General features: G+C 34.6%; 3 protein-coding genes across 3 annotated transcripts; 2 read left to right on the forward strand and 1 right to left on the reverse strand.

Moving 5' to 3' along the window:
• Positions 1 to 126: 126 nt before the first annotated feature.
• Positions 127 to 25,743, forward strand: LOC100366897 (Fanconi anemia core complex-associated protein 24-like). The gene is made up of 5 exons (XM_002731926.4): positions 127 to 390; positions 20,862 to 21,001; positions 23,006 to 23,158; positions 23,796 to 23,972; positions 25,260 to 25,743. Exons 1-5 carry the CDS (start codon positions 258 to 260, stop codon positions 25,332 to 25,334), a joined length of 678 nt encoding a protein of 225 aa, XP_002731972.1. The 5' UTR covers positions 127 to 257; the 3' UTR covers positions 25,335 to 25,743.
• Positions 13,587 to 15,967, forward strand: LOC144350612 (uncharacterized). Its single transcript, XM_085500560.1, has 3 exons — positions 13,587 to 14,006; positions 14,123 to 14,255; positions 14,389 to 15,967. The coding sequence occupies exons 1-3, from the start codon at positions 13,731 to 13,733 to the stop codon at positions 15,582 to 15,584; spliced, it is 1,605 nt and encodes a 534-aa protein (XP_085356686.1). The 5' UTR covers positions 13,587 to 13,730; the 3' UTR covers positions 15,585 to 15,967.
• Positions 15,863 to 18,448, reverse strand: LOC144344312 (uncharacterized). The gene is made up of 2 exons (XM_078006340.2): positions 18,205 to 18,448; positions 15,863 to 17,547 (listed from the first exon to the last, which is right to left on the reverse strand). Exons 1-2 carry the CDS (start codon positions 18,363 to 18,365, stop codon positions 16,038 to 16,040), a joined length of 1,671 nt encoding a protein of 556 aa, XP_077862466.2. The 5' UTR covers positions 18,366 to 18,448; the 3' UTR covers positions 15,863 to 16,037.
• Positions 25,744 to 26,942: the final 1,199 nt, after the last annotated feature.

Here is a 26,942-nt window from a genome sequence, read left to right on the forward strand (position 1 = left end):
AACTGTTGCATTTTCGTATTTGTTCAATGAACTTTTGTTGGGTTATAGAAGAAACAATTTTGTGAACATAAAATGCATGAATGTTGAACTACGTCATCCTCACTTGGGTCATAGTTCACTAGAAAGTTGTAGAAGACAGGTTTGTTTGTCTGTTTAATTTGCCGAGGCAGCGAATTTCGCAAATAAATCACCGATGTACTGTAAATCAAAACGACCTAGGTGCTGTTTAACACCTTTTACTATTTCCTGTTTTTAAAATGTCATCAAACTTCAGTTTCTGTGATTCGCAACCCCAACCAACACCTGTGCGTGTCGTTGGTCGCGTTCCGCCTGGACATCTCGTAGCATCTGAGAAATGGAGGGGAACAACACTTGTACAGTCACTTCGCGGTAAGAAAATGTTTGTGGATTGGTCATTGAAATTAGAATTTTTTGATAACATATTTATTTATTTATTTATTTATCCCCCGAAGTGGATGAAACGGGTTACAAATCAGATATTTATTACTACCTTATACTAAAATATATTTGTTGTATAGTATAGTATAGTATAGTATAGTATAGTATAGTATAGTATAGTATAGTTGACTCAAATTAATGAATTGGGAATACATTAACCATGGTCAATAATCAAAAACAACAACAACACAATAACAAGAAATACAGATATAAAAAATACAATAAAATGTTAAAACAGATAACACTAACAACTATTAGGTATTAGGTATTGTATATTTAGACTAGTAGCTTTGCGGTGAGTGGCTTTCGCAGTAAGTGGGTTTCGTATCTGTAGGGTTTCGCAGGGAGTAGGGCTTTGTCCAAGTAACTGGTCCTTTCATCCTTGTTGAGAATTGAAGTTTTATGTTTCTTTAACAACTGGCATTATTCTGGGAATACCATCCTAGCAGGAGTTCCAAAATAAGACCCATGTTCTGATAATGTCTCTAGTTTCAAAGACCAATAAACATTACCATTATGATCTTATTGATGTTGCAAAGGATAGTTGAATATTGTTTCTTGAAATTAATAATCCCCATAACCGTTTTCCAATATAGATAAATTGTAGTACGTATCAAACTGTATAACTCAGTGTCAACAATGAAATAAAGGAATGTATACATTTACACTATTATACTTATTTATTATAATTTTATTGCTACTGTACTGATAGAAATACTGTATTTCTAAAGATGCAATAAATATTATTATTACTAATGCATTGCAATACAACTAATTCAAATTGAAAGAAATTACAATATAAAGTATTCATCAGTAATACTTCTCAAAGGCGTATTTCGCGGTCAGTGTCGATTATTTACGAAAATATTTGTTTATAATTTCAGTGTTCTCCCCAGGAATTTAAACCACTGTGGCGGACTAATTTGCATATCATTTACATAATAATAGAGATTGACCAAAGCATATTAACATCCACATACAGTAACATATATTTTCAAAAACAATGTGGCACATATTTATTTGTTTCATACAGTGTTATAAACACTATTCTTTTGGGATATTAATGAGCTCAGTCGCAGTGCAAATATTTTTTCTATTGGAGTCAAAATATTACATTTCACAATTTAGAAGAGTTTGAATTTAAAAATGAAAAATTGTCAAATCGAAATGGAAATGCTGCAGACTATTAAAAACAAACAAACAAATAAATTGTAAAAGGCTAAATGAAACGCATTTGAAACGTTTCAGCCAGGAATATGTTCTCGACTTCCATGATCTTATTTACTACAAAAACATTCTCCTTCAAAAAAATTTTCATTATTCGTACCATCAGCTTCTACAACGTTTACATTTACAGTAATGAACGAACAAATAAAACTTCCAAACGATCATCAAAGTTACGACGTGACTTAACTTACTTCGCGATGTTATACACTGGTTATATCAATAATTCCTCATACTCAGTCATGCCATGAAAAAATGTTACTTATTTTTTTATATGAAATAAACGTAAAATTTGAGCGATTATTTTTGATCACTCGATCGCTTTGGTGAAAAACAAAGACCGCCATGATAATTGTGACGTATTAGTTGACCGGCATGTGTCCTTTGACCCGATGGGTCAAAAACGCCATTAACCAATCAGAATACCGCATGGTAATGCCGGCAGAACCCGAAGTTTTCCGAATGGTAGTGATCATAAAAATTACATTGCGGAAGTAAAGCGATGTCGTAGCACGATGTGTTGGTATGGATTTCAGATGAAAACTGCATGATGGTTTTCGAAATAGGTGATAAGCAATTTTTAAAAGGTAAAAGAAGTCTTGAAAGAGTTTTTACATGATTCACGATGATAAAAGTTCAAATGTATTTTACCCAATCACACAATAAACACGTTTTTTTCTTGAGTAGCGTAAACAGATCGTGAACTCCGCTTTGCCCATGTTATATCGGGGTGGAATTGATTTTGAAAAAATGTTAGCTTTCAATCTAAAGACTGCGTCGATCGTTAAAGTATTTACTTACGAACAAAGAGGTGCTAATTTTACAAAATTAACTTGTATTGTTTATAAGCCACTACCACATCGTGCGACTACGTCTATTGTTTACAAATTATAATCCACGACTGGCAGGATGCGTGTCGGTCGGTACGTCCGACAATATTCCTGGTCGGAAGCGTGGCAAGATCCCTGATAGCTACGTATTTCTTTCTATATTTCGTAATACAGTTCACAGGATGAACAATGAAAAAAGCACTGTGGCGGTCTTACTAATCACCGTGGCGGCTCGAGACCACAGTGGTGGGCAGGCAAAGCAGCGTGGCGGCCCCGCACACAAATTGAATGCTGGGGAGAACACTGTAATTTTATAAACTTGCTTGGCAATACCTACCCCAAGTAGATATAATGTGTACATATTTTAATAAATAAAGATATACTAACAAAAACGAAATATTAATTATTTCATATTTTATTATATAACCTGCACAACAGTAATCAATATTTTTCCTTGCTAGAATGATGTGTAACTTTATACGGGAATCCTGATAAAATTCACAACTGGCAATTTAGCAGTATTAGGGATTGTCAACTTCCCGTGAATTTGATTACCTAACATGTTTAGGTTCATGTGCTGCAAGTTGCAGAGCACGTACCTAAGCCCCCCCCCCCCAGCAAATAATTAAGCCAAGGCGGTTTCGATATCGAAATCAAGAAACTCTCCAATTTGACACAATCTGGGAAGTTCGAATCACTAAATGAAGTACGGTACAGGACGACAAAGCTGAAATATCCAAGAACCAACACATACCAAAAATCTCGAAAGTGAATATTCGTGGTGTATTTTACCTCTAACCGGACCAGAAGTGAGAATTTGTTAGTAATTACTACCTTATACTAAAATGTATTTGGATACTTAGAGTACTAATGAATTCCAACTTGTGTTCCGGTTAGTATGTGTTGGTTCTTGGATATCTAAGCTTCGTCGTCCTGTACTTCATTTAGTAATTCGAACTTCACAGTTTTCGTAAAGTTGCGAGTTTCGCGATTTCGACATCAAACATTTCTTTGCTTCATTATTTGCTGAGGGACGGCTGCTTTGGTATGTGCTCTGTAACCTAAAAACGTTAGGTAATCAAACAAAAATGACGTAGTAATAAAGTCCAAAAAGTACGTTCAAGGTCTGCATTTTTTCGTAGCATAAAAAACGATTTACTCTCTTGCTTATTGTGACACCCTCAAATCAACTGATTTCCATTCCCCTAAAGCGTCAAAATGGTATGTGCCTCATTTTACGCCAGGACTCGAAACAGTCTTTTTTGCCTGACGTGTTCATTTGCCGTGTGAAATAACGTTTCAGTGGCTGTCGCTGTCGTATAACATTTTGGTTCAAATTCATGTACCCCCTGTACCTATTGTCAAGAAAACTCAAATTTTCAACTAAATCTGATTTGCATAAGAATATTTTTGCCCTTGGTCGCCATATTGGACACTGCATACAACCATAGACAGTTAGTAGTATATTGTACTGTCTTTGATACAACTAGGGAAATTAGTAGGGCAATTCACTCCCATTAAATTGCGTTCGCCATGATAAGCAAAAATGTATTTCCACTAAAATTTCTCATAGCATAAGCACAGGTTTTACCCTAGCATACTAAAATTAAAATATGATTGGGGTCGCAGTCACTGTAGCTGCATGTCACTGTGGTAAGTAGTCTCTCACCTCTTGGTTATAATTGTCGTCCAAATAATTCACGTTTCAAATTTTGGTTCCCTGGCGTCTCTAATAAATAAACTACACTACCGCTGGGCTGATTAAATGATATATATTCCCAAAAATGGATGAATGGGCAAAAATAGATTCTTTTTTTTTACCCCCAAAATTTTTTGCTTGGAAAGCCATTCACGCTAAATTTTGATTACCCGGACGCCTCTAATAAATAACCTATCTAAGCGCTCTGCTGAATCATTCATATCGCGAAATAAACATGGAAGAATGGGCGAACATTCGAAACATTTGTCGTGATATTGCATTACTTGCATTACATTGCGTCTTTTTCGTGCCATACATTGCGTTTTTAGAGTCCCTCAATTTTGTTTCACAGGTTACTGTCTCACGGAGATAACCAGAATGTTTAAAACTTCATTGTGAAATTCAGGTGCAGTAAGTTACGTTTTTGTATTCCCCCAAATTTCTTTTGACCTTTGTCACCAATTCCCACATCAAAGTGAAATACAAGACTATGAATTGTGTCTTTGGTGACAAATTTTGGTTTTTGCCATTTCAAATAAGACATTTCTATGGGGGGTATAACTTTTGCATGACATCATTAGGTGATACTCCTTTTCTACTTGATTCTGATCACAAAGGTTACATACCCCGGTAATCTATTAGCAACGGGTATTCCGCTGTGTCTGTCAGTCTCAGTTTTCAAGTTATGGTCACTGAGGCGGAATTATTTAAATTTTCGCGCATCTCAATATTTTGCAGGGTAACAAGATAGGTTTCAAAAGCAAAATTGTTTTTTTGTAATTCTCTGTATGTTCTTAATTTATTTATATTTCATTTTGTTTTGATTGATTGTCGTTTTGTAATTCACTTTTCCAAGTTGATATAAATGATGTTTGTATATTTTTATTAATTTGTGCTAATTACCTTGCTGTTAGAATTTCATTGTTGTCAACCAGGTTAGACTGGTTGATGTTATTCAAAAGGGAGTCTACCATTTACTATTAATTTCTTAATATTAATAATTTACTATTAAACTCGAAAACATCGTAATGTTATTACTTCTACACCAGATAACACCAATTAAAACCAACATCGATTTAGAATTACTGTGGCCAATGACATTGAAACGTGCTCTTCCATAAAGCAGCAGTTTCCCTCTTCTAATAATCAAAACTACCCTTGATACCCTGGAGAAGTATGTCCATTGTTTCACAATGTGACCGATGAAGGTGGAAAATAAATAAATTAAAAACAATAGGTGACTTCAGTACGATGACTGTAGATGTTCTATTTATTGCATCAAGCAAAAACCCTATAATGAATATACAAATGAATCAAATGTTATAAATAAATAAAAATATTACATAATGAATATTAATGTTGCAATACATGTACAGAAATAATTATATTCAATAATGTCATTAAAAATAAATTAATAATATATACATATATCACTAAATAAAACTAAGAAAGTAGCTGCAATAATCCCCCCCCCCCAAAGTACATAATCGACCCTAAAACATACAAATCAAATTTACACAGAAATACGGAAATAATTATATTCTAAAGGTACAATAATTCTTTCAGGTCAATAATAATAACAGAAAACATGGTGGGAGATTTCCCAGTTCATGTTTTTATTAAATAATCTAAATGTCAAAAAGTTACATGTACATGTATTTCATTCACCTTATGCAGCTGGTAACATCACTGATGATAACAAATAAATTTTTTTGACAGAAAATGTTAAGCTTGATATGTTAACTATTTTTTTTTTTTTAATCGTATATTAAAGTGTGATGTAATAAATACAATGCACAGATTTTAATTAATCGTATATTGAAGTGTGATGTAATAAATACAATGCACATATTTTAATTAATCGTATATTAAAATGTGATGTAATAAATACAATGTACAGATTTTAATTATTCGTATATTGCAGTTTGGCATAATAGTTAACTAACAGAATACAGATTAACTTTTTTTTAAATACAAATACAAAAAAAATGAACAAAAAGAGTTGATCATAAAACAAATACAAAAACACAAAAAACAAGGTCAAAATATATATATTTTTACAGTATTTCTATTTTTTTTAGGTATTTCATTATATTTTCCCATTTGTTAACAAATATTTCGTGTTTGTTATATTGTTCTGCGATCGCTTTTTCTAGGTTAAAGGTTTGTTTTACTCTTTCAATGAATAAGTTTAAGTTTCGTTTAGAATTATTGAACCTGGCAATATATAATTCGTATTTCCCAAGTAAAATTAAGTGCTTCCACAGGGCTTGAAAGTTACTTTTACCACCAGAATTAAAGATTACCTCTTTTTTACAAATATTGATATTTTCGGCACATAAATTTATCCAAAATATTTTAAATTTTTGCCAGAATTTCTGGCTTTCTTCACATTCCCACAGCAAGTGTTCTAAATCTTCTTTTAGGTCACAGTTTTTGCATTTGTCATCGTCAATTTTCTTATTTTATACTGAAATCCGCGCATTTTTTCATTGATTGTTATCTGTTTAATTTGTTTCCATGCTTCCTGCCAGTCAATATCATCTGTATATTGTTTACTAGCAAAGGTGTTTAATGCAGTGGCCTTCTCAAATTTTGAATTTCTTAAAACATTGTAGTAGTCATTACATTTGAATTTGCTATATCGCTTATAGTTTTTGCAAATAGGTCTCGTCTCCTTTGGCGACGTATGCTGTTTTAATGCAGATTTCCATTCTGTGGGGATTGAGGACGTTAAACCATAATATTTAATAAAATCTGACTTTATATTAAATTTAGTCTGGAACTGATTGACAAAACCTCCCCATTCTCATCAGTCAAATCACTTACGTACTTCACCCCGTGGTCAAACCAATTGCGATAAAATATTGATTTTCCATCAATAAGTACGTACTTATTGTTCCATATTATATGTAGGGAGTACAGTGAAAAAATAAATTATTCCAAATAGCTTCATTGACAGTATGACTTTGTTACTCAGTCAAAAAGAAACAAAACAAAAAAAAAATTGAACAAAATTGGTTCAGTAGTTTTCAAGATATCGTAAGTTGAATGTACTGTAAAACGTGCATTTTTGGTAAAATTGCTGGAAAAATCGTCAAATCAAGCATTTTCAAGTTTTAGACCACTGATAACACCAGGAAAATGTAATCTGGAAAGATGTTTTTTTTTTTGTTAACAACAGCATTATACTTGTTTTAATAAAATTTAACTAAGTAGTCTCTTACAATACACCACAATCTGCACAGAAGACAGGCAAAGTTTGACAAAATTCAGTTTGACTTTTGACTTTTTTTTGGGTGCGGCACCGTTGAAAATTGGCATATTCATGAAGTTTGGAGACCTGTAACTCAAAAATTAAAAACTGAATCACAGTAAAATTTTGGCTTGGTGATGACATCAGTTTATAGACAGCATAAACGGTATGTTTTGATTCATAGCATCCTTACTTTTGTGGAGACAGTTTGTGCAAAATTGAAATAAACATTATTTTGTCTTTTGCAAGGTGGCGGCCATTTTGGATTTTCAACACTTTTGAATGTAAATTAAAGGGGAGCAGAGGTGTGGCTTTTGACACTCTGTACATGAAATCTGAGATCTATGAATGAATTCTGTCGATGAAAACAACTTATATGTGCTGCAAAATGCCCTAAATATCGGGTATGTGAAGCAGACGACAAACTTCCGCTTTTCCTGGTGTCATTTCGCCTCTAGAGGGCCAGTCAAATGACGTCATCAGTGAACACTGATAATTGAACCCATTCATGCTAGTACGCCAATCCCATAGAAATGTTACTATGAAAGACCTTGTTAACTGACTACATGTACTTAAAAGTTGAAACATGGTGAAATGTTGTGCGCATGAATGCCATAACGATTCATGTTAAGTTTCTCGAAATCCCAAATAAAAAAATCACGTTGTTGGTTGCGAGAAAACGGCAGAAGAACTAACCTGAAAATGAAGACACGTAGAGCGCTCTAGCTATAGTAAACAGTGAGTAAATAAATATTGTTTGAGTTAAAAAATAAATTAGAAATACGCTAATATCATTACAGTAATCATTTCGCCCAACTTCCCACTTTTAATCGACCGCTTATCGCTTAATTTCCGACCGCACTGTATTTTCCGACCGGAAAACGACCGCATTTTTATCGTAATTTTTCTCTCACCGACCCATTGAAAACGCCGACCGGTCGCCCAAACACTGGTCACTGGCACAGGAGTGATCGAAATAGTGGTTTTGAGTGATATAGTTTGGGGATACAACGGGTACTAACTATTATTAAATTCCGAACTACTCTTCAAATCTATACCACATTGTATCGTTCGCGGAGGAAACTTCACCTGTGTCCAATATTAAATAACTGACTTTGCGTAATTATTATGAAATCGATATATTACAATGTTGAAATTTTTAGAGTCGGTACAACATTGTAAACAAATTTGCGTAATTAGAAAAGCAGCGCACTAAGTAAACGACCTCAAAATATACAAGTTTGCTTACAGCACCGTCAGAACTAATAACAATTTTACATGATCGACGCGCGGAGCATGAAAGAAAAAGATTGCTAAGGTAACGCGCCTGTTCAGTGCGTGACTTGGGGGGTCAAACTTCGGTCAACACACACTTGATGTCAACATCGCCGCGCAGTAAGTTACGCAATGAAGTACTTAAAATTCAATTGCACCCTAAAATGATGTCGTTGATCGAATAATTACACTTTAGTTTTCTGCAAAAATTGTCAGCCTATAACTTTATGAAAAATACTTTGTTTTAAAATTGTTATACAGTGCATCAATCCTGGTTACGTTGTCCACTTTCCATGCCCTCAATAAATTGTCCTTTGGAGCGATGTGAATTTGTGATAAAACAAATTTTATGTCAATGTTATTGATGTCATTACGTGATGGCCACCTAAATGAGTCACCAGTTTTCCTCTCCAGACAATTTACTGTTACAGTGGTAGAGTCAGAAGAAACCCCTATTATTTCACCAGCAAACCACTGTGCTTCATATGCTACAGCTACATACATGCCAACAGTCACATGTTTTATTCCAAAAGTATTGTGTACATTCTTCTTCACTCTTTTCTTGCCTCGTACTGGTACTTCATCATTTGCTTTTCTTTTCCTGATGTTATCATTTATTTCTTTCACATACTCTGGCATGTCTCCATTTGCTCTTATGATTGATTTCAGATTGTCTGTAAGTTCTTGTACAGTTAAAACAATTTTGTTACTTTGCCATTTTGCTAATTTCTTGTTTGGTAGATTTGATTTCAGTACTTGACAATGGTAGGATATTTGATCTTTTATTGCTTTCATTTGTTGCACTCTATTCATCTGTGTCAGCATCATGTCAACTTCTCTCTCTGTTTCCCAAATTCACCACTTATTTTTTATTCGTAATTCTAATTGTACTTTTATTTGTCTTTTGCGCTCTAGCAGTTTACGTTTTTTTTTCAGTCTTTCAGTCTGCAGCAAAAGTCTTTTTTTTTAATGTTTCTGCTGTGAACAAATTCCTTCTTTCTTTTTCAGGGGCTTGTTTTCGTGCGATTGATAAATATTTTCTTTTGATGTCTGTTCCCAAATTATAGAGATATAATGAGGTTTTGTTTTTGTTGAAACAGATACAACCAGCTTTTGAAACCGGACTTTTCTGTGGCGCCCTGTGAATATTGTGATCAAGATCAGAGAAATCCGACTCTGATCTTACATTAGTTAAGGGTGCACTTGCAACTTCTTGTCGCAATGACTCAAAGGGCTGGTTTTCTAAACTACCAGGTAATTGATTACCAACCTGTCTCTCTACGATGACCAGCATAGCTTTGCAGATACACCGTGCACTTTCTAATGTTAATGTGTTTAGTTCTGGACTACATTCGTTGAATAGTGCAGCATAGATTTCATCCTTGTTTATTAAACTGTTGGTAATGTACTTTGTTTCTTTCAACAGTGGTGTTGCATCAATCGCGTTGTCTGCTAGGCAGGTTTTTAATTCTAACCAGTGTATGTTCATATCATAATAATTCATATCTTTTTCCAGAAGTCGCATCAAAGGTCCAGTTACCAGCTTCGAAATAATTCCAAAGGCTCTGCACTCTGCAATTATAACCTGTTCATCCAAAACAGCCTGAACCTCGCTTATGAGTTTATTTGTAGAATTACATCATCCTGATGACAAAAAATCTGAAATGTGCTGTTTGTGATAGTACAATGCAGCTCCCTGGTAAAATGCAACGTTGAATCTATTGTGTTCAAACTTTATCAATCTATTTTTCTCTTTCAGCTCAACTTCCAAATATGGCCCAAAATCAGTGTACACACCAGATTTTTAATTTGATCTTTTTTTTCCTTTTCAAATTCAATGCATGCTGAACTGGCTGCGGCAGCCATATTTACCAATACATGCATTCCGCATAGAAGATGGTTCACAGTTTTCATCAAATGAGTCCCAGTTTTCTTCAACAATAGGCAATAAAGATTCACGCATTTCTTCCATCTTGCTTTTATATTTTTTGTTCACAACATGTCTGTCACGCATAATATTTTTGCTTCGAAGAGTTAGTTGTGCGTATATATGTTTTTTTTCTTCATCGTTTACAGCTATTGACTGAGCTAGTTCTTCAAATGTTTCTATGGTAGCATTCATGTAGTCATCAGCTGACCCACTAAGCAATTCTTGGAAACCTGATGATGACCTGTCTGGCAATGAAACCTGAAGGCCAGCATAGTCAATAAACTTTTTTCAAGTGCCATCACTGTGAAGTGTGTTTGGATCCTGTTGCTCAAGTATTGCAGTGGCAGCTTGGGCTTGAGCCAATACCAGGGCTTCGATCTGCATCATGGATGTCAGGGACTTACTTGGCAACCTATCAACATCAACATTCAGGATGTTCTTGAGCACTGACTTTACAACTGCTGTGCAATTTTGTACTGAAACATTGTGTATCAAAAGATCATAATAAACCTGTCTTATACTATCTGTATACTTTCCATTTTCAAAGGTTTTAATTTCGTTTGCATCCATCAAATCTTCTATTTTTTCACGTAGCTTCATATTGTCATTTTCTAAATGTTTCACGCGTTCCAGATTACTCTTCACTTTCTGAGAATGGTGTTCACTTGCTGACTGGGCTTTTGTTTTCCAGTAACGTTTGCTTTTCTGAAGGTTTTTTTTTTCCATTAAGATCTGATCTAATTTCTCTTGTAGTATTTCATTATCTCTTGTTGATTGGTTTATGTCATGTATATATTCTTTCATCACTTTATTTTGTTCTTCAATCTGATGTGTCATCTTCTTTATTTTCTCATCTCGCCTTTTAATTTTTTTGTTGAAATTTCTGGGAGTTAATGCTGCAAGTTTTGCTTTTAAATCATTTATTTGAATCAATTTCTGCCTATACTTGTCTTGCTTCTTGCTCATTTCACTAATTTTATCTAGTGCAGCTAATTTCTCACATGAAAGCTCTTCCATACTTTGAGTAATTTTGCTAATTTCTTGGTAACTGTCAGCAAGATTTCTACTCAAACTTTCTAGAATGTTTTCCAGATCTTGATTACTTCTACTTGTTTCACTTACAGTTTCACTGACTTCATTGGGATTTGTCCTTGGAGCTTTGTATGACTTGCTTAGGAAGTCATCTAACTCATGCTGACGTTTGCTGCATTTCAGTTTTAAATATGCATCATGTAGCCGAGTCCACTGGCATCTAATTCCAGTGACATTTAGTTTTGTTTCAGCACTAGGCCGCATAAATACTTCCTTTCCATCTTTTCTAGCTTTCTCTACATTTCTCCGTACTCGTTTTAAGTTGCTAATTTTCACTGGTAAAACAATATCTGGGTCAAAAAGCCTAATTATATCTGGCATGGTTTGTTGTATATTAATTCCCATTTTCTGCAGATCATCATGTAAATTTAAATACAGACCATAACTTAGTGGAACATTGCAGCTAATATCAACTAACTTCTTCTGCCCTGACAATAAACTTTCTAAGTTGTCCCTGATTCTAAATGACACATCCATATTGGAATATCTAAATATAAAAAACAAACAATATTTATTTATATATTTATCTGTTTCTAATGTCTAACAAGAGTATATTAATGAGTTTAGAAATTAATTACTTATATGTTAGAACTATGAAAAAACACAGAAAACAAACAATTGTGATTAAAAAGTGTATTTTATTTACAACATAAACAACTGTTGAATAATAATAAAGTGAACACAAATTAAACAGGCAAAAATAATTGAAAAAAAAATCCAAACAAACAAATAATTGAGATGATTTAATTCTCTCATGACATAAAGTAATAATAATGTGATTTTCGAAATCTTCAAAATCAAAGCCACGAAAGAAGTAAAGTCGATTTTGAACTTTGAATGAGCTACCGGTACTCAGATTTCTAGTGCAGAGCGTCGGCATATGGTTTCAAAAATAATGCACGTAAACAACACAGAATTCCCCTAATAGTATACCAAATAATCGTGCAAAGTACAATTCACAAATAATTAATGGTAATGCCGGCGTAATAACGATAATATCGCGCTTTTGAAGCATTGCGAATAATTGCCGTATTTTTTGAACCCGGCAACTAAACCCGTAGAAAATTTGCATTCAACCACTTCATTGCCGATTATGTGCCGAAATTAATGTAAAATAACAAAGGACCTTGTAAATTCGGTCACAAAATAATCGTACGAGAATTAGTTTCTTTGGAAATCAATGTTACTACCCAGAAATTGGCGTCCCGTGAAGTGTAGACCTTCAAGGAAAAGTTCTGGTCGACTCAAAAATTGGCGTGTCGCCATTTTTACGTTCGATCTCAACTTTTGACCTGTCTTCCGATGACCTCGATTTTGTACCGGAGTTTTCTCAGTGGAGCTGGTCAATGAATAATTACAATAATAGTTTTAAACGACAGTTAAAATAGTAAACATGGTGAAACTTTCAGTTTAAAAAAATTACATACCGTATTTACATAAGAAAACGAACGGACAAAACTTTGACCTCAATTTTCTTTCGCATGAGTCATAGCTGCATATATTAAACTAGTACCATCTTACAGCGAATTTTATTGGCCATATTTTCATCTGTGTTTGAAAGATCTGTGTTGATTGGCTCCCCTTTGGCTTTTCTGTTTTATATCACGCACCCTGCAAAATATCGAGGGCCATGTTTATTTACAGCGCAATTTTATCGCTAATGGTCGATTTTTTCCGGCGGGAGTGTGATTCAGTCACACATCGTACCAAGCTTTTTACGCGCGAAATAGACACACGACTAACCAGTTTCAATAATAGCATTGATCAGGGTATCTGTGTAAGGGCTAAAAATAGAAATTTGGCTGCGCATGCGCCGGCGCCATATTGAATTGCGGACAATGTAGTGCAGTGTTGGATCGTCGTCGCCGTTACTTTCCACTTCACTTCGCTTCCGCAAGCGACCAGGGCCGGATCGTCCAGAAATCATCGTCTTACATTACTAAGAAAGGACTGTTATTGGACATTATGGTTACAACAAAACATTGCTGCCATGGAAATTGTAAGAGTGACTCTCTATACAGTGACCGGGACTACATGAAAAATGTTATTTTTCTTCGATTTCCGAAGCCACACCGGAACCTAGACAAATGCAAGACGTGGGTTCATGCTTGTGGACGACAAGATTTCTCAGTGGAAAGTATTAAGAAAGATACATACATATGCAGCAAACATTTTGTTTCAGAAAATGGGCCTTCCGATGAGCACCCTGATCCTATACCGGCGACATACAATGGGGAACAGGTACGACGATTTAAAGTAATAGTTGCACTGAGTTGTAAATAGTACTGTAGCTGTTAGTCACTGTACTTTAATCATATCCGGTTTATTTAATTTCTTTTGTTCGTTTTAAATTTTAGATACAGCGTTTTTCTAGAAAAAGAAAACCTCCAAAACCAAGAGATGGTGTTCCAAAATCTGCAAAGCAGCAACGAATGGATGTTTCAAGTGCAGCAAGTGGTCTACTGCTTCTTGCTACAGACACTATGACAGGTGAGGTTCACTCATGTCTTAATGTAAACCTTGACATAATATAATATTTTCCAAGACGTCCAATTAGACAAATTAATCAAAATAAACTGTTTCTTCTTCCTTCTAAATTGTAATTTATACTATTTTTTTATAGAACCACATACTACTGAAGCGATTTGTAATGGGACCCCAGTCAGTGATTTAGCTGTATCAACCACCCAACCTGCCAATGGTCAGTGCACTCCAGATTCGAGTAAGGACAATAAAATAGAGACAGTTGATAAAGGTGTTCAAACAGACTTCAAGAGCCAGGAGATTGACTTGCTCATCCGTTTGCGAGTTAAAAACACAGTCCTCAAAAATGAGTTAACACTACTGAAAAATTCTGATCACATTTCCCCAACTTCAGTGGAAAAACGTTATTTCAGTGTAAATGATGTTGAGGGTAATGAAGCTAAATGCAAATTTTATACTGGTTTAACATGGCTTCAGTTTATGAGCCTGTGGAACTTTTTGGGCCCAGCACGAGACAAACTGCTGTTTTGGAAACGAGATTATAATAATGAAGAAGCATCTCCAAATTTGCGTCGTGGGCCTGAACGTAAACTTGATTCAATGAATGAACTTTTTTTGACACTTGTTAGACTTAGGGTAGGATTATTACATCAGGATATTGCATATAGATTTGGTATCTCAAAGGGTCATGTTACAACTGTAGTTACAACGTGGATACAACTTTTGTATAAGCAGTTTTCTAGATTAAGAAGTGATATGTTTCCTTCAAGGGATATTGTAAAACGCAACTTACCAGCATGTTTTAAGAAATTTAGAGATATTCGTGTAATAATTGATTGTTCTGAATTTTTTGTTTATCAGTCTACCCATTTTAAGCAGCAGGGCAATATGTATTCTAGTTATAAGAACCATGTTACTTATAAGGTACTCATAGGTATTGCTCCATCAGGGGCAATCACTTATGTGTCTGATGCTTTTGAAGGGTCAATTTCAGATAAGGAAATTGTTCAGAAGTCAGGTTTTCTTGATTTGCTCAGCGAAGGTGATTTGATCCTTGCAGACAGGGGTTTCACAATCAGGGACTTACTATTTGAAAAAAAAGCAGATCTAAATATTCCACCATTCTTAGGGAATAGAGATAAATTGTCAGCAGCTGAAGAGATTCAAACTAAACAGATTGCTAGAGTAAGAATACATGTAGAGCGTGCTATTGAACGCATTAAAAAGTTTAGATTACTAAAAAAAAAAATTCCACTATCTCTACAGCCAGTGTTTTCACAAATGGTGTTTGTGGCTGGTTGTCTTGTTAACTTTCAGGAGCCCATTGTTCGCTGAAAGAATCAAACAAAGTGTATTATTAATTAATACAGTTGATTTGTCATAGTACAAGTATGCAATGTATATTTATCATTCCACAATAATATTTAGTCACATTATAATCCACTCCTAAAGTAACTTTCATGTGTCACACTGTACTTGATTCAGTCATTCTGGTGCTCACAATTAATTTAGTCTGTCTCGGTCACAAGAAAAAATAATGAATTTTACCGGTACCTGACTGAATTAAAAGTTATCATGGTATTGCATATGAAAAACAAACAGAACACTATTAGTTGAACACAAAAAATATCAAGCTTTATTACTTATGTAATTAAAATAATACATTATTTACAAATGTAATTGAAATGTGTAAATAAAAAAATGATACTTGTAAGTGATACTTTCCCAGGTCATATCTCTGTGTACTTAATCAATGGACAACATTGACAGTCTTCGTGGTATTTTCATTTAAAAAAATTCTGGGACAAGCTTGTTTCTATGAAAATTTATAAGCCGTTTGCTGATATTTGCAAACAAAATGGCATCAAACTGTAGTTGTTCACATGTCATCCCATTGGGTGTCCACACAACAAAATAACATGTTTTGGTCTCCAGGATTCCCATTTGCATTTGGCACTGATAATAATAAGAATGATTTCTTTTTAACTTTAATTCTGAATCTAGGCAAAAGTTTTTTACTTGTTTAAAACTCAAGTCTTTTTCGAAAGTATCTGGTTTACTGGCTTTCAGTGAATATGGGCACTTTATTTCCAATACACCAACTATGTTGTTATCCATGTCCATCACAATGCCATCAGGGGATGCACCAAGTCCTGGATGCTTGCTATTTGTCCACATTCCTGATTCCTTTACTTTCAAATCCTGGTGTCTATCCTCAAACTGCTTCCTGGCTTTGTGTTCATTTGAGTGACCCCAATGCATTGCTGCTGTAGAAACTGGCTTTTCCCACAATTTACCACCAACAATGCTTTCAGCACCACTCTCAGATTTACAAATAAATATTTGCTTACATTGAGATGCAGTGACTCTCACACGTCGCTCATTGTGCCAATATCTATCACCTTGCCCTGCTGTCAGTTCGTTGATGCCATTCACTGTGATGTTTTGAAGCAGTAAATCACGTTGTGCTGTAAGGTGTTTCATGTGATCATCTGTTATTGTGTAATCATCATAGTGGATTGGAATGATAGTTTCCCACATTGATGGTAAGGCATTGTGGGAATTTTGTAAGCTGATAATGAACTCATTTTTAGCTCTTGTATCGAGCTCATCATTGCGGAGTGAGGGGGGTCTTGGGTCAAAGTTCATGACATCTGATGTTTTTTTCCTGTTGCTGTAATTCACATCAGTAATTTTCATAGGATTTTTTTTATTCTTCGATCCTCTACCCCATTCTGCCGGTCTGCTGGTACAAGACGACTTTTCATATTTTGCGATATAAAGCAGTAATGCAGTTACATGGCTACACCTTCCTAAGGTGGACGACTTGCACTCACAAGTAGCTTCTTTTACAAAACCAGAGTTGGGAGAAACAGCAATTGTAACTAAATAGCTTACACTTCTCATGCTGGCCTGCACTTTTGCCTTTACATAAAATGTTGCATTTGTTTGTACTGCATATACTTGTAACACATGGCCACTTCTGTAAAACTGTTCCCCTCTTCTAAGGGGTTTAGCTGTATGGCAATCAAGTTCATCTTCAGAGTCATTATTTATGTTATTACCCTGGCTGGCTGGATGACTTTCAACTATATAATAAAATATATGACCATCTGTTATTATAGGCATATTGTCTTCTAGTTCACACAGAGGCTTCCATCCATTAATTGGTAAAATAGTATTAACACTAACAGTAGCACAGGAGCGTGCCTCAGCTTCTTTCGTCTTTAACCAATACCCATCATCTATCCCAGGATCAATAAGCTGTGAAGCACCACAGTCTATGCAATTCTGACACCTGTAAATACATTTAAAAACACCACATTATTATACTATAGTTACTGTAGTTAACCCATATTTGTTTTACCTAACATTAATAAAAACATTGTGTTAACAGTTGGGTAAATAGAAATTTTCTTTGCTGAAGGGACAGACTGTTGTTTTCCAGAGTAGACAGTGTTATAAAAAATGTTTCCTAGTTGTTTTTCACACGTATTCAACAGGGTGTCAATATGATAATATACAGTACATTAGTAGTAGGAAGTAAACATGGTCGCGATCACAGAAAAATACTGTGACCGTGTTTATTTTTACTTGGCTACAATGACTTTTTAATAATAAAACAGATAAAAACAGAAATCCCGACAACAATATGCCATGAATATTGTGTGTACAAACGAACGTAGACCATCCAGAAACAGTTGTGTTATGGTGACCGTTTACAGCCGGCTGTCGCTCTTCCGGTCATGCCAGGAAACATTAAGTCTGGTCTCCGAGGGAAAACATGGCAATTTTAGGTTTTTCAAACAACTAACAGCACATTTTTATTTTTTTTAATTTTTATATGAATGGGGTACAATTATTCTGAAAAATACGATTTCTGGTACACACGATAGGCAAATCGAAATCCCGGTAGTAAATTTCAGCGTACAGATAAATGCAACATCGAACTCACCTTTGTATCAGAATACTCTTTTTTCCACTCGTTTTGAGTCCTCGACATTTCAGCCATCTCTTCAGTTGTTCCACAGAATGTTTTTCGACTAAAGAATATAAAAAAATTGCGCCCGGAACATCGTCCTCGGTCAAAGACATCTCGTTCGTATTCGCTGCCATTTCTATCTGTGCGTACACTTGTTTGTCCGCAACTACGATCAGTGACGTAACATGAATATTAATGAGGTATTGATGACGTATCTCAGTTCAATGCTATTAGCGTTATTTTATTGATGTGCAACGTCTAGAATTTGTAAAATAAAAGTTTAAAATTCTTGGGAAAAGTTACAGCGTGTTGGTACCATTTTATTAAGTGTACTTGCTGACAGCTGGTAACACTGCACTGCTATGTGTGAGTGACAAATCACACTGATTGGCTGTAAGAATTGGTCCTGGTACCATTTTATTAAGTGTACTTGCTGACAGCTGGTAACACTGCACTGCTATGTGTGAGTGACAAATCACACTGATTGGCTGTAAGAATTGGTCCTGGTACCATTTTATTAAGTGTACTTGCTGACAGCTGGTAACACTGCACTGCTATGTGTGAGTGACAAATCACACTGATTGGCTGTAAGAATTGGTCCTGGTACCATTTTATTAAGTGTACTTGCTGACAGCTGGTAACACTGCACTGCTATGTGTGAGTGACAAGTCACACTGATTGGCTGTAAGAATTGGTCCTGGTACCATTTTATTAAGTGTACTTGCTGACAGCTGGTAACACTGCACTGCTATGTGTGGGTGACAAATCACTCTGATTGGCTGTAAGAATTGGTCTTGGTATCATTTTATTAAGTGTACTTGCTTACAGCTGGTAACACTGCACTGCTATGTGTGGGTGACAAATCACACTGATTGGCTGTAAGAATTGGCCTTGGTACCATTTTATTAAGTGTACTTGCTGACAGCTGGTAACACTGCACTGCTATGTGTGGGTGACAAATCACACTGATTGGCTATAAGAATTGGTCTGGGTACCATTTTATTAAGTGTACTTGCGGACAGCTGGTAACACAGCACTGCTATGTGTGGGTGACAAATCACACTGATTGGCTATAAGAATTGGTCTTGGTACCATTTTATTAAGTGTACTTGCTGACAGCTGGTAACACTGCACTGCTATGTGTGAGTGACAAGTCACACTGATTGGCTGTAAGAATTGGTCTGGGTACCATTTTATTAAGTGTACTTGCGGACAGCTGGTAACACAGCACTGCTATGTGTGGGTGACAAATCACACTGATTGGCTATAAGAATTGGTCTTGGTACCATTTTATTAAGTGTACTTGCTGACAGCTGGTAACACTGCACTGCTATGTGTGGGTGACAAGTCACACTGTTTGGCTGTAAGATTAAGAATTGGTCTTGGTACCATTTTATTAAGTGTACTTGCTGACTGCTGGTAAAACTGCACTGCTATGTGTGGGTGACAAATCACTCTGATTGGCTGTAAGAATTGGCCTTGGTACCATTTTATTAAGTGTACTTGCTGACAGCTAGTAACACTGCACTGCTATGTGTGGGTGACAAGTCACACTGTTTGGCTGTAAGAATTGGTCTTGGTACCATTTTATTAAGTGTACTTGCTGACTGCTGGTAAAACTGCACTGCTATGTGTGGGTGACAAATCACTCTGATTGGCTGTAAGAATTGGTCTTGGTATCATTTTATTAAGTGTACTTGCTTACAGCTGGTAACACTGCACTGCTATGTGTGGGTGACAAATCACACTGATTGGCTGTAAGAATTGGCCTTGGTACCATTTTATTAAGTGTACTTGCTGACAGCTGGTAACACTGCACTGCTATGTGTGGTTGACAAGTCACACTGATTGGCTATAAGAATTGGTCTTTGTACCATTTTATTAAGTGTACTTGTTGACAGCTGGTAACACTGCACTGCTATGTGTGGGTGACAAATCACACTGATTGGCTATAAGAATTGGTCTGGGTACCATTTTATTAAGTGTACTTGCGGACAGCTGGTAACACAGCACTGCTATGTGTGGGTGACAAATCACACTGATTGGCTATAAGAATTGGTCTTGGTACCATTTTATTAAGTGTACTTGCTGACAGCTGGTAACACTGCACTGCTATGTGTGGGTGACAAATCACACTGATTGGCTGTAAGAATTGGTCCTGGTACCATTTTATTAAGTGTACTTGCTGACAGCTGGTAACACTGCACTGCTATGTGTGGGTGACAAATCACACTGATTGGCTGTAAGAATTGGTCCTGGTACCATTTTATTAAGTGTACTTGCTGACAGCTGGTAACACTGCACTGTTATGTGTGGGTGACAAGTCACACTGATTGGCTGTAAGAATTAGTTTTGGTACCATTTTATTAAGTGTACTTGCTGACAGCTGGTAACACTGCACTGCTATGTGTGGGTGACAAATCACACTGATTGGCTGTAAGAATTGGTCCTGGTACCATTTTATTAAGTGTACTTGCTGACAGCTGGTAACACTGCACTGCCATGTGTGATATCACAATGATTGTACTATGGACCATAGAATAAGAAATTGTCAAATAAAAATACATTGAACTTCATTCTCTTGCTGTGTAGGTTAAGTTTCTGATAAAAAGCTTTTCTATTCTTCGTAGGAAAAGTGAATATTGTTTATGAAAATGACCTTGGTGTTGTAGACTTTCATCCTGATAGTGAGACAGCCATAGTTTATGTATCTGAAAATGAAATGGTGGCTGGTAGCGGTTACAAAAGAAAAATAGTCAAACTTCGAAAAGTAAGTTGCATTCAATTGGTGCATTTTTTGTGTTTTTTTCAGGCTTTATAACCATTTAAACATTTTTGGGGGTTGATTCATGAAGGTACAATGTACCAAAAATATAAATTGATTTTATAGTATAGTCCAGCATGAAAGTTTTTAAAATTCTGAAGGCAATATATTTAAAGTGCCTGTGAAATGGCTGCTATTTTCTCTCTAAAAATCATTGATTGGTACATCATAATTATCAATGTTAATGTTTCTAAGCATAAAATATTTTTTTTTAAATGAAAAAATTGGTTTTAAACTCAGTCTACAACTTTATTTTTGTGTATTTAAAACAAGGCTCCTCATTAGCTTTTCATTTGCATACCAAAATTCCCCTTATGACGCAAGAAAGGTTACTTGCTGGGCAGCTTGCATTGCCGATACGTGTAAATAAGGCAAATTTCTTGTACAGTTTTCTCATCTTTGACTAAATTGCCACTTATATACTTGTTCATTGAGGAGGAATGGACCTTAATGAACACAAAATATCAAGTTTGTTGCATAGGGTTGAGTTAGATGCGAAATATGTCCTTTCTGGCATAACTGGTCACCATGACCATCACCGACGCATGTTTGTTGCTGGACTATGCTGGACTACAACAGGATTGGTCTAGACTGCACAAATACTTATATGGTAGTCAGTCGAAGTGTCGACTTCTATTTCCATGGAACTATGTCGATCAATGCCGAGTTTCTTTGAGCAGGTTATTAGGCATGTCACTACACACTTTTTACACGTTTTATTTCATCGATCGTCTGAGTAAAAAAAATGTCATTTAAAATTAAAAAAAAAAGAGAACATATTTTGACATTCTAAACATTTAACTATAGAGATCAATAAAATAGAGAAATAATTTTAAAAAAACAACAACAAATCATGGTTACTAAATAAACGACAGTTGCATGGGAATGATTTGACATTCTGTTTAAATAGGTGAATGCGCCAGGGTATGATGAGGACAAGTGCGTGAATGGCGGCGTTTGTTTGGATAAAAAAAATAATTGGGAGCGACTCATATACAGACAAATTCAGAGTGAATTCATGTTAGCGTGATTGTCATAATTATGACATCATATCAAAAATTTACTTGGTTAAAACACATTGACAGCCCAAGCCCAGATTCTTATCCCATAAATTATTATGCAGATCAAGCTGCAAGTAAAGGTAACACCAATCACCGAACAATTCAGAAACTTTTAGCCTGTTAAGTGCTGTGTATTTTCCTGTTTGTCCAACGCTTCCTTTTAGTGTCACTATCAAATTTATTGCTACACTGTACCTCTTATATGTACATAACATGAACTAAATTGTCTCTATAAAGCTTATTTCAGGATCGCAAAGAAAATGTCAAATCATAACTGCCCATTTCAGTAGGCACAGATCTAAAATGGGAAACATGTGGGTGGGCATTTCCTGCACTTCTTAAGGTTTCACAAAACGCTGATTTATATCAATGATAAAATAGAACCATTGCACTCTCCAAGCCAATATGGTATGCCACAGATACTCTGATTTGCTGTGATGCAGCTAGTTGTGTTATTCACTGGCACAATAGAAAATCTTATTCAATTTTATATTTTTCTTGAAAGCTGACTTCTCCAGCAGTCATTAAACTGACTCAACTTGATTTTTGCACTTTCTATTTTGATTCACGATCTCTACAAAATCAGTTCTGTTAGAGGGCACAATGAATAAAAGTTTGCATGCACTTAGTGAAAATGGTGACAAAACAAATATATATTTATGTGCATTACAATCATCTATGAGTCTATAATTGTCTAGAATTGAAGGTTAAAATTCAAGCATTATCTTCAGATTCTCATTAAAACTATTAATAAATCTGAGCTCCTCACAAGTGATAGATTACCATTGTCTCAGATACCTGTCAATAAATTAAAAATCTCATGTACAGAATCCAAGTTTATCAGACATTTATATTATTGATGCTTATTTTTGTATTTATTTGTTCATAGGCCAATTGTATGAAGGGCATTGTTCTTGCTGAGAAGACTAACATCAGTCAACAGTATTTTGCAGCATTACAAAAGTTTGTAGTGTTAGATTTAGGAATGATATTGCTGTATGTTACATCACAGATTGAGGCCAGTAGTTTATTGATGGAGATGGTAAGTTATCTGTACATTATGTATTGAGTTAAGTATATTGTGTATCTGAAGTTATTAAGAGAGTATAGCAAAGCATGCTGGGAGTGTTCATTCATTCACTCATTCATTCTGTAGAAAAATGTACATGCCTTTTCCAATCTGATTAAATTTTGAAGTAGTTTGTGGTTCCAGTCCCTGTTTACATTGGATTTGATCAACTACCTATATACAACACATGTTTAAATCAGCAGCCAATCAGAATTTGTGTTTCAGGGCTAAGTAAGGTGGGCTTTAATTGGTTGAAAGGCTACATGAACCTGATTTGGTAGGTCATTTAGGGTGTAAAGCATTGTAATTGGCGGAATTAAACCTGACAAAAAAATCTTGCTACATTGAAATTTAATCAAGATTTTAATAAATGTACCCATTAAATTATTGTTAGCAACAGCCCTTTTTGCTTGAATTTATGAAATTATGTTGATAATAGATTTTCATATTATGCATGTTATAAATATTGTTATAATTATTGTTACATTAACTCAATTAATTTTACTGTTATTTGTATTTGCTGCTTTGGCTGAAAATGACATTTTTCTGCATCATGCACAAATATTAAGAAAATGGATTTAAAATTTGTTTATTTCTTCTGTATTCTCAGGTAAATGAGGTGAACAGACTACATCCAAATCCATTTAGAAGCAGAAAACAATCTGTTCCTGTGGACCAAGCTGTGTTAACATCTGTACAGCTAATTCCTAAAGTAGGTGAAGTCAAGGCGCGAGCACTGCTTGAAAAATTTGGCAGCATAAAAGGAATTGCAACTGCCTCAACTGAGGTAGGTTTATGTGGAATAAATTTAACCAAGGCTTGCAATCTGCTTTTCAATTTTTTGGTTCTTTTAGAAATTTGGGGTCTATTAATTAGGATTTTGAATGTCTGTAATATGACTGACTAGTGGCCATTTTGATTCTCAAATTGCTAAATTATGTTAATTGATTTCTTGCACATATATGTATTTTGTTTTGTGTTGTTTTGTGATTTGATCAAATTTATTGATTTGACTCATTTTCTCAAAAATGCTAAAATCACAGTGTGTAAATATATTCGGAGATGAACATGGTGATTTCATTCAAACTTTATATCATGAGCGTGTGTATTGGCTCTAAGGTGCACATCAAATATTTTTTTAGATTTAAACAAAGCTAGCCAATTAGTAGTTTATTTTATTCATGTCCTATGCCTATTTTACACTAATATTTTGATTCAGTTGTTTGTACCTAAGTAATATGTGCACAGGTGATACCTACATATAGATTGGGTTAATTTGTTATTTTAATCAATTTGACAGCCATTTTGTCTGTAAACATAGGAGTGTTTCTCGCAGATTGTGTGATTTTAATCAAACTTTATATCATGATCATGCTTACTGGCTCACAGGGTGTACGTCATATCAGATTCCATTTTTGTTTATACAATGTAGTATCCATGCTTCTCTTTGTATGTGTGATTATAATCACTACATTTTGCCAGTGTATGTTTTCCCTGTTATTGTATTACATTAATGATTTCCACCAGGATTTTTGATTTATTTGTGTGAACTGCCATTCTAATATATTTTTGGGGGGTTTAGAATTTACCCGCTGCATAGTGTGCTTTAGATTTGGTAATGTAATTTCATGGCCAAAACAAACTTCATAAAACATACGTATAGATTGGTGAGGCATCTGCCAAAATTATTAGCAATTCTAGTATATTTCAACAAAATAGCAATAATATCGACCATACTCTATTTCGGTACATAAACAAAGCAATAAAATACAATGTTTTTACGTCAATTTATGCTGCAATGAATGTTCACGTTCCTCACAAAATGTGTATATATTAAAATTTTTGACAATAATAATTTGTATTAGTACTTACAAGTTTTCCTGTTTTGATCAGTTGATCTTAGACCTTCTATTGACAGATATAGGACTGTGCTACAGCCAGTCAGATTGCTAGATTCAGACTAACCATATTATAATGATGTGTAATTTGTAAATGTATTTACATAATTACACTTTGAAGAATATTTAATTGAGTGTTCCATTCTACAGTTAATATTGTTTTCCTTTGTTTACAGGAAATTGCAAATATAATTGGCAGAGCAAATGCTGAGCATGTCAAAATGTTTCTTGATTATAAAATTCCAAGGTAACAGAAGCAAATTGTGCATATACTGTGCATATTTGTGTGCAGTAGTGTCGAGGATTGTCGAGAGAATTTAGTATTTGTGCATAATAATATATGTACAGTATCTTGTTTTGTAACTAATAGTATAGTTTATACATATAGCAGCTGTGTTATGACAGTGTTTGGGATACTTAACACATTGAATTAGCAGCACACAAGATGTAGCTAAACTCATTGCTGAATTTTGTTCATCTTTAAATCAGCTAAATTCATTAAGTAAACTAACTTTCTAAATAAAAAATATGCAATATAAATGAACCCTTATAATTATAAATATTATCATTATTATTGATATTTTATGTTAATGTCCAAAGTGCATTATGATTTATCCTAAAATAAATATGTTGCTTTTGAAGCACATAGTATATATAGTAGCTCTTCTAGTAGGTCAATAGTCAGCTCTTTTATTATGTATTATGAAACTTACTTCCCTTCCCTTCCTTGTTCAGACATGATTGGTCCAGTCACATTCAAACAAAACACATACATGTACATCACACATCTTGGGATACATATATCAGCTCATTTGTTTCATGATTTCAGATGGTTGATTGGTGACCATTGCTAAAAATTCATCTCGGTTACATATGAATGGATTTTGTTCAAACTTGTTACAAAAATCCAGACATTTCTGGTCAGATTCAAAATGCCTGCCTTTTAACAAATTTGGTTCAGGAGCAATTTATCAAACATTCCGTGACCAAACATTTTTAAACTTTAGATATACATAGTACATCATGTTGCACATTCATTTTGTTCAAATTTTGGACAATATGGGACCCAGATGCACTTCTGTTTGTTTTTTGGAATGGTTCAAAATGGCTGACTTGTGGCCATATTTATTTAATTATTTATTAATTATCGCTTCAAGGTGGCTGAATTGAGGCTGTTTTTATGTTAACAATTCATCAAAATAAAACCAAATCAATTCTCAATCTGCATCTCGGTCATGCATAGACAAATTTTGTTCAAACTTGGTACGTACATTTAACTTTATTAGACCTTAATACATGTCACTTTGTGGCTTATGGTTGGACTCATAATCAATGAATGGCGGCCATTTTGTTTTGGAGTTTTGGAGCCATCTGACATTCTCTGACTGTTTATGTTCAAACTTTAAATATATCATACATGTATGTATCAACATACAGTAGCAAAGACTAGTAACAAAATCAAAAACTACATGTTATTATGAACAAATATTTATATAGTTCCTGTTTTCTTTGGGAAAAAATTGTATATTGTTTTAATCCTTTAAAACAAAGTCATTATCTGACATAAACTGAGCATTTAGTTATTATTGTTACTTTCTTTTTTACTCTCAAATAAAATGTTAAAACAGGTAATATTTCCATTACCCCGGTATGTGATGATGCATACGACAAAATTTATTTTCATTTTACATTATGCTGGTATCTGAAAATAGTCTTGATTTGTGGTTTTATATCTGATCCAATAACCACTGATATGAGATATATATATTGTTCACAATTGTTGGCAATTTCCTGTGATTATTTTTAGAATTATTTATTCAACCACTAAATTTTTGTGAACAAAGCAGAGTTGACTTTTG

Source organism: Saccoglossus kowalevskii, chromosome 6 (assembly GCF_978046115.1).
Source record: "Saccoglossus kowalevskii chromosome 6, keSacKowa6.1, whole genome shotgun sequence".
Lineage (NCBI taxonomy): Eukaryota > Metazoa > Hemichordata > Enteropneusta > Harrimaniidae > Saccoglossus > Saccoglossus kowalevskii.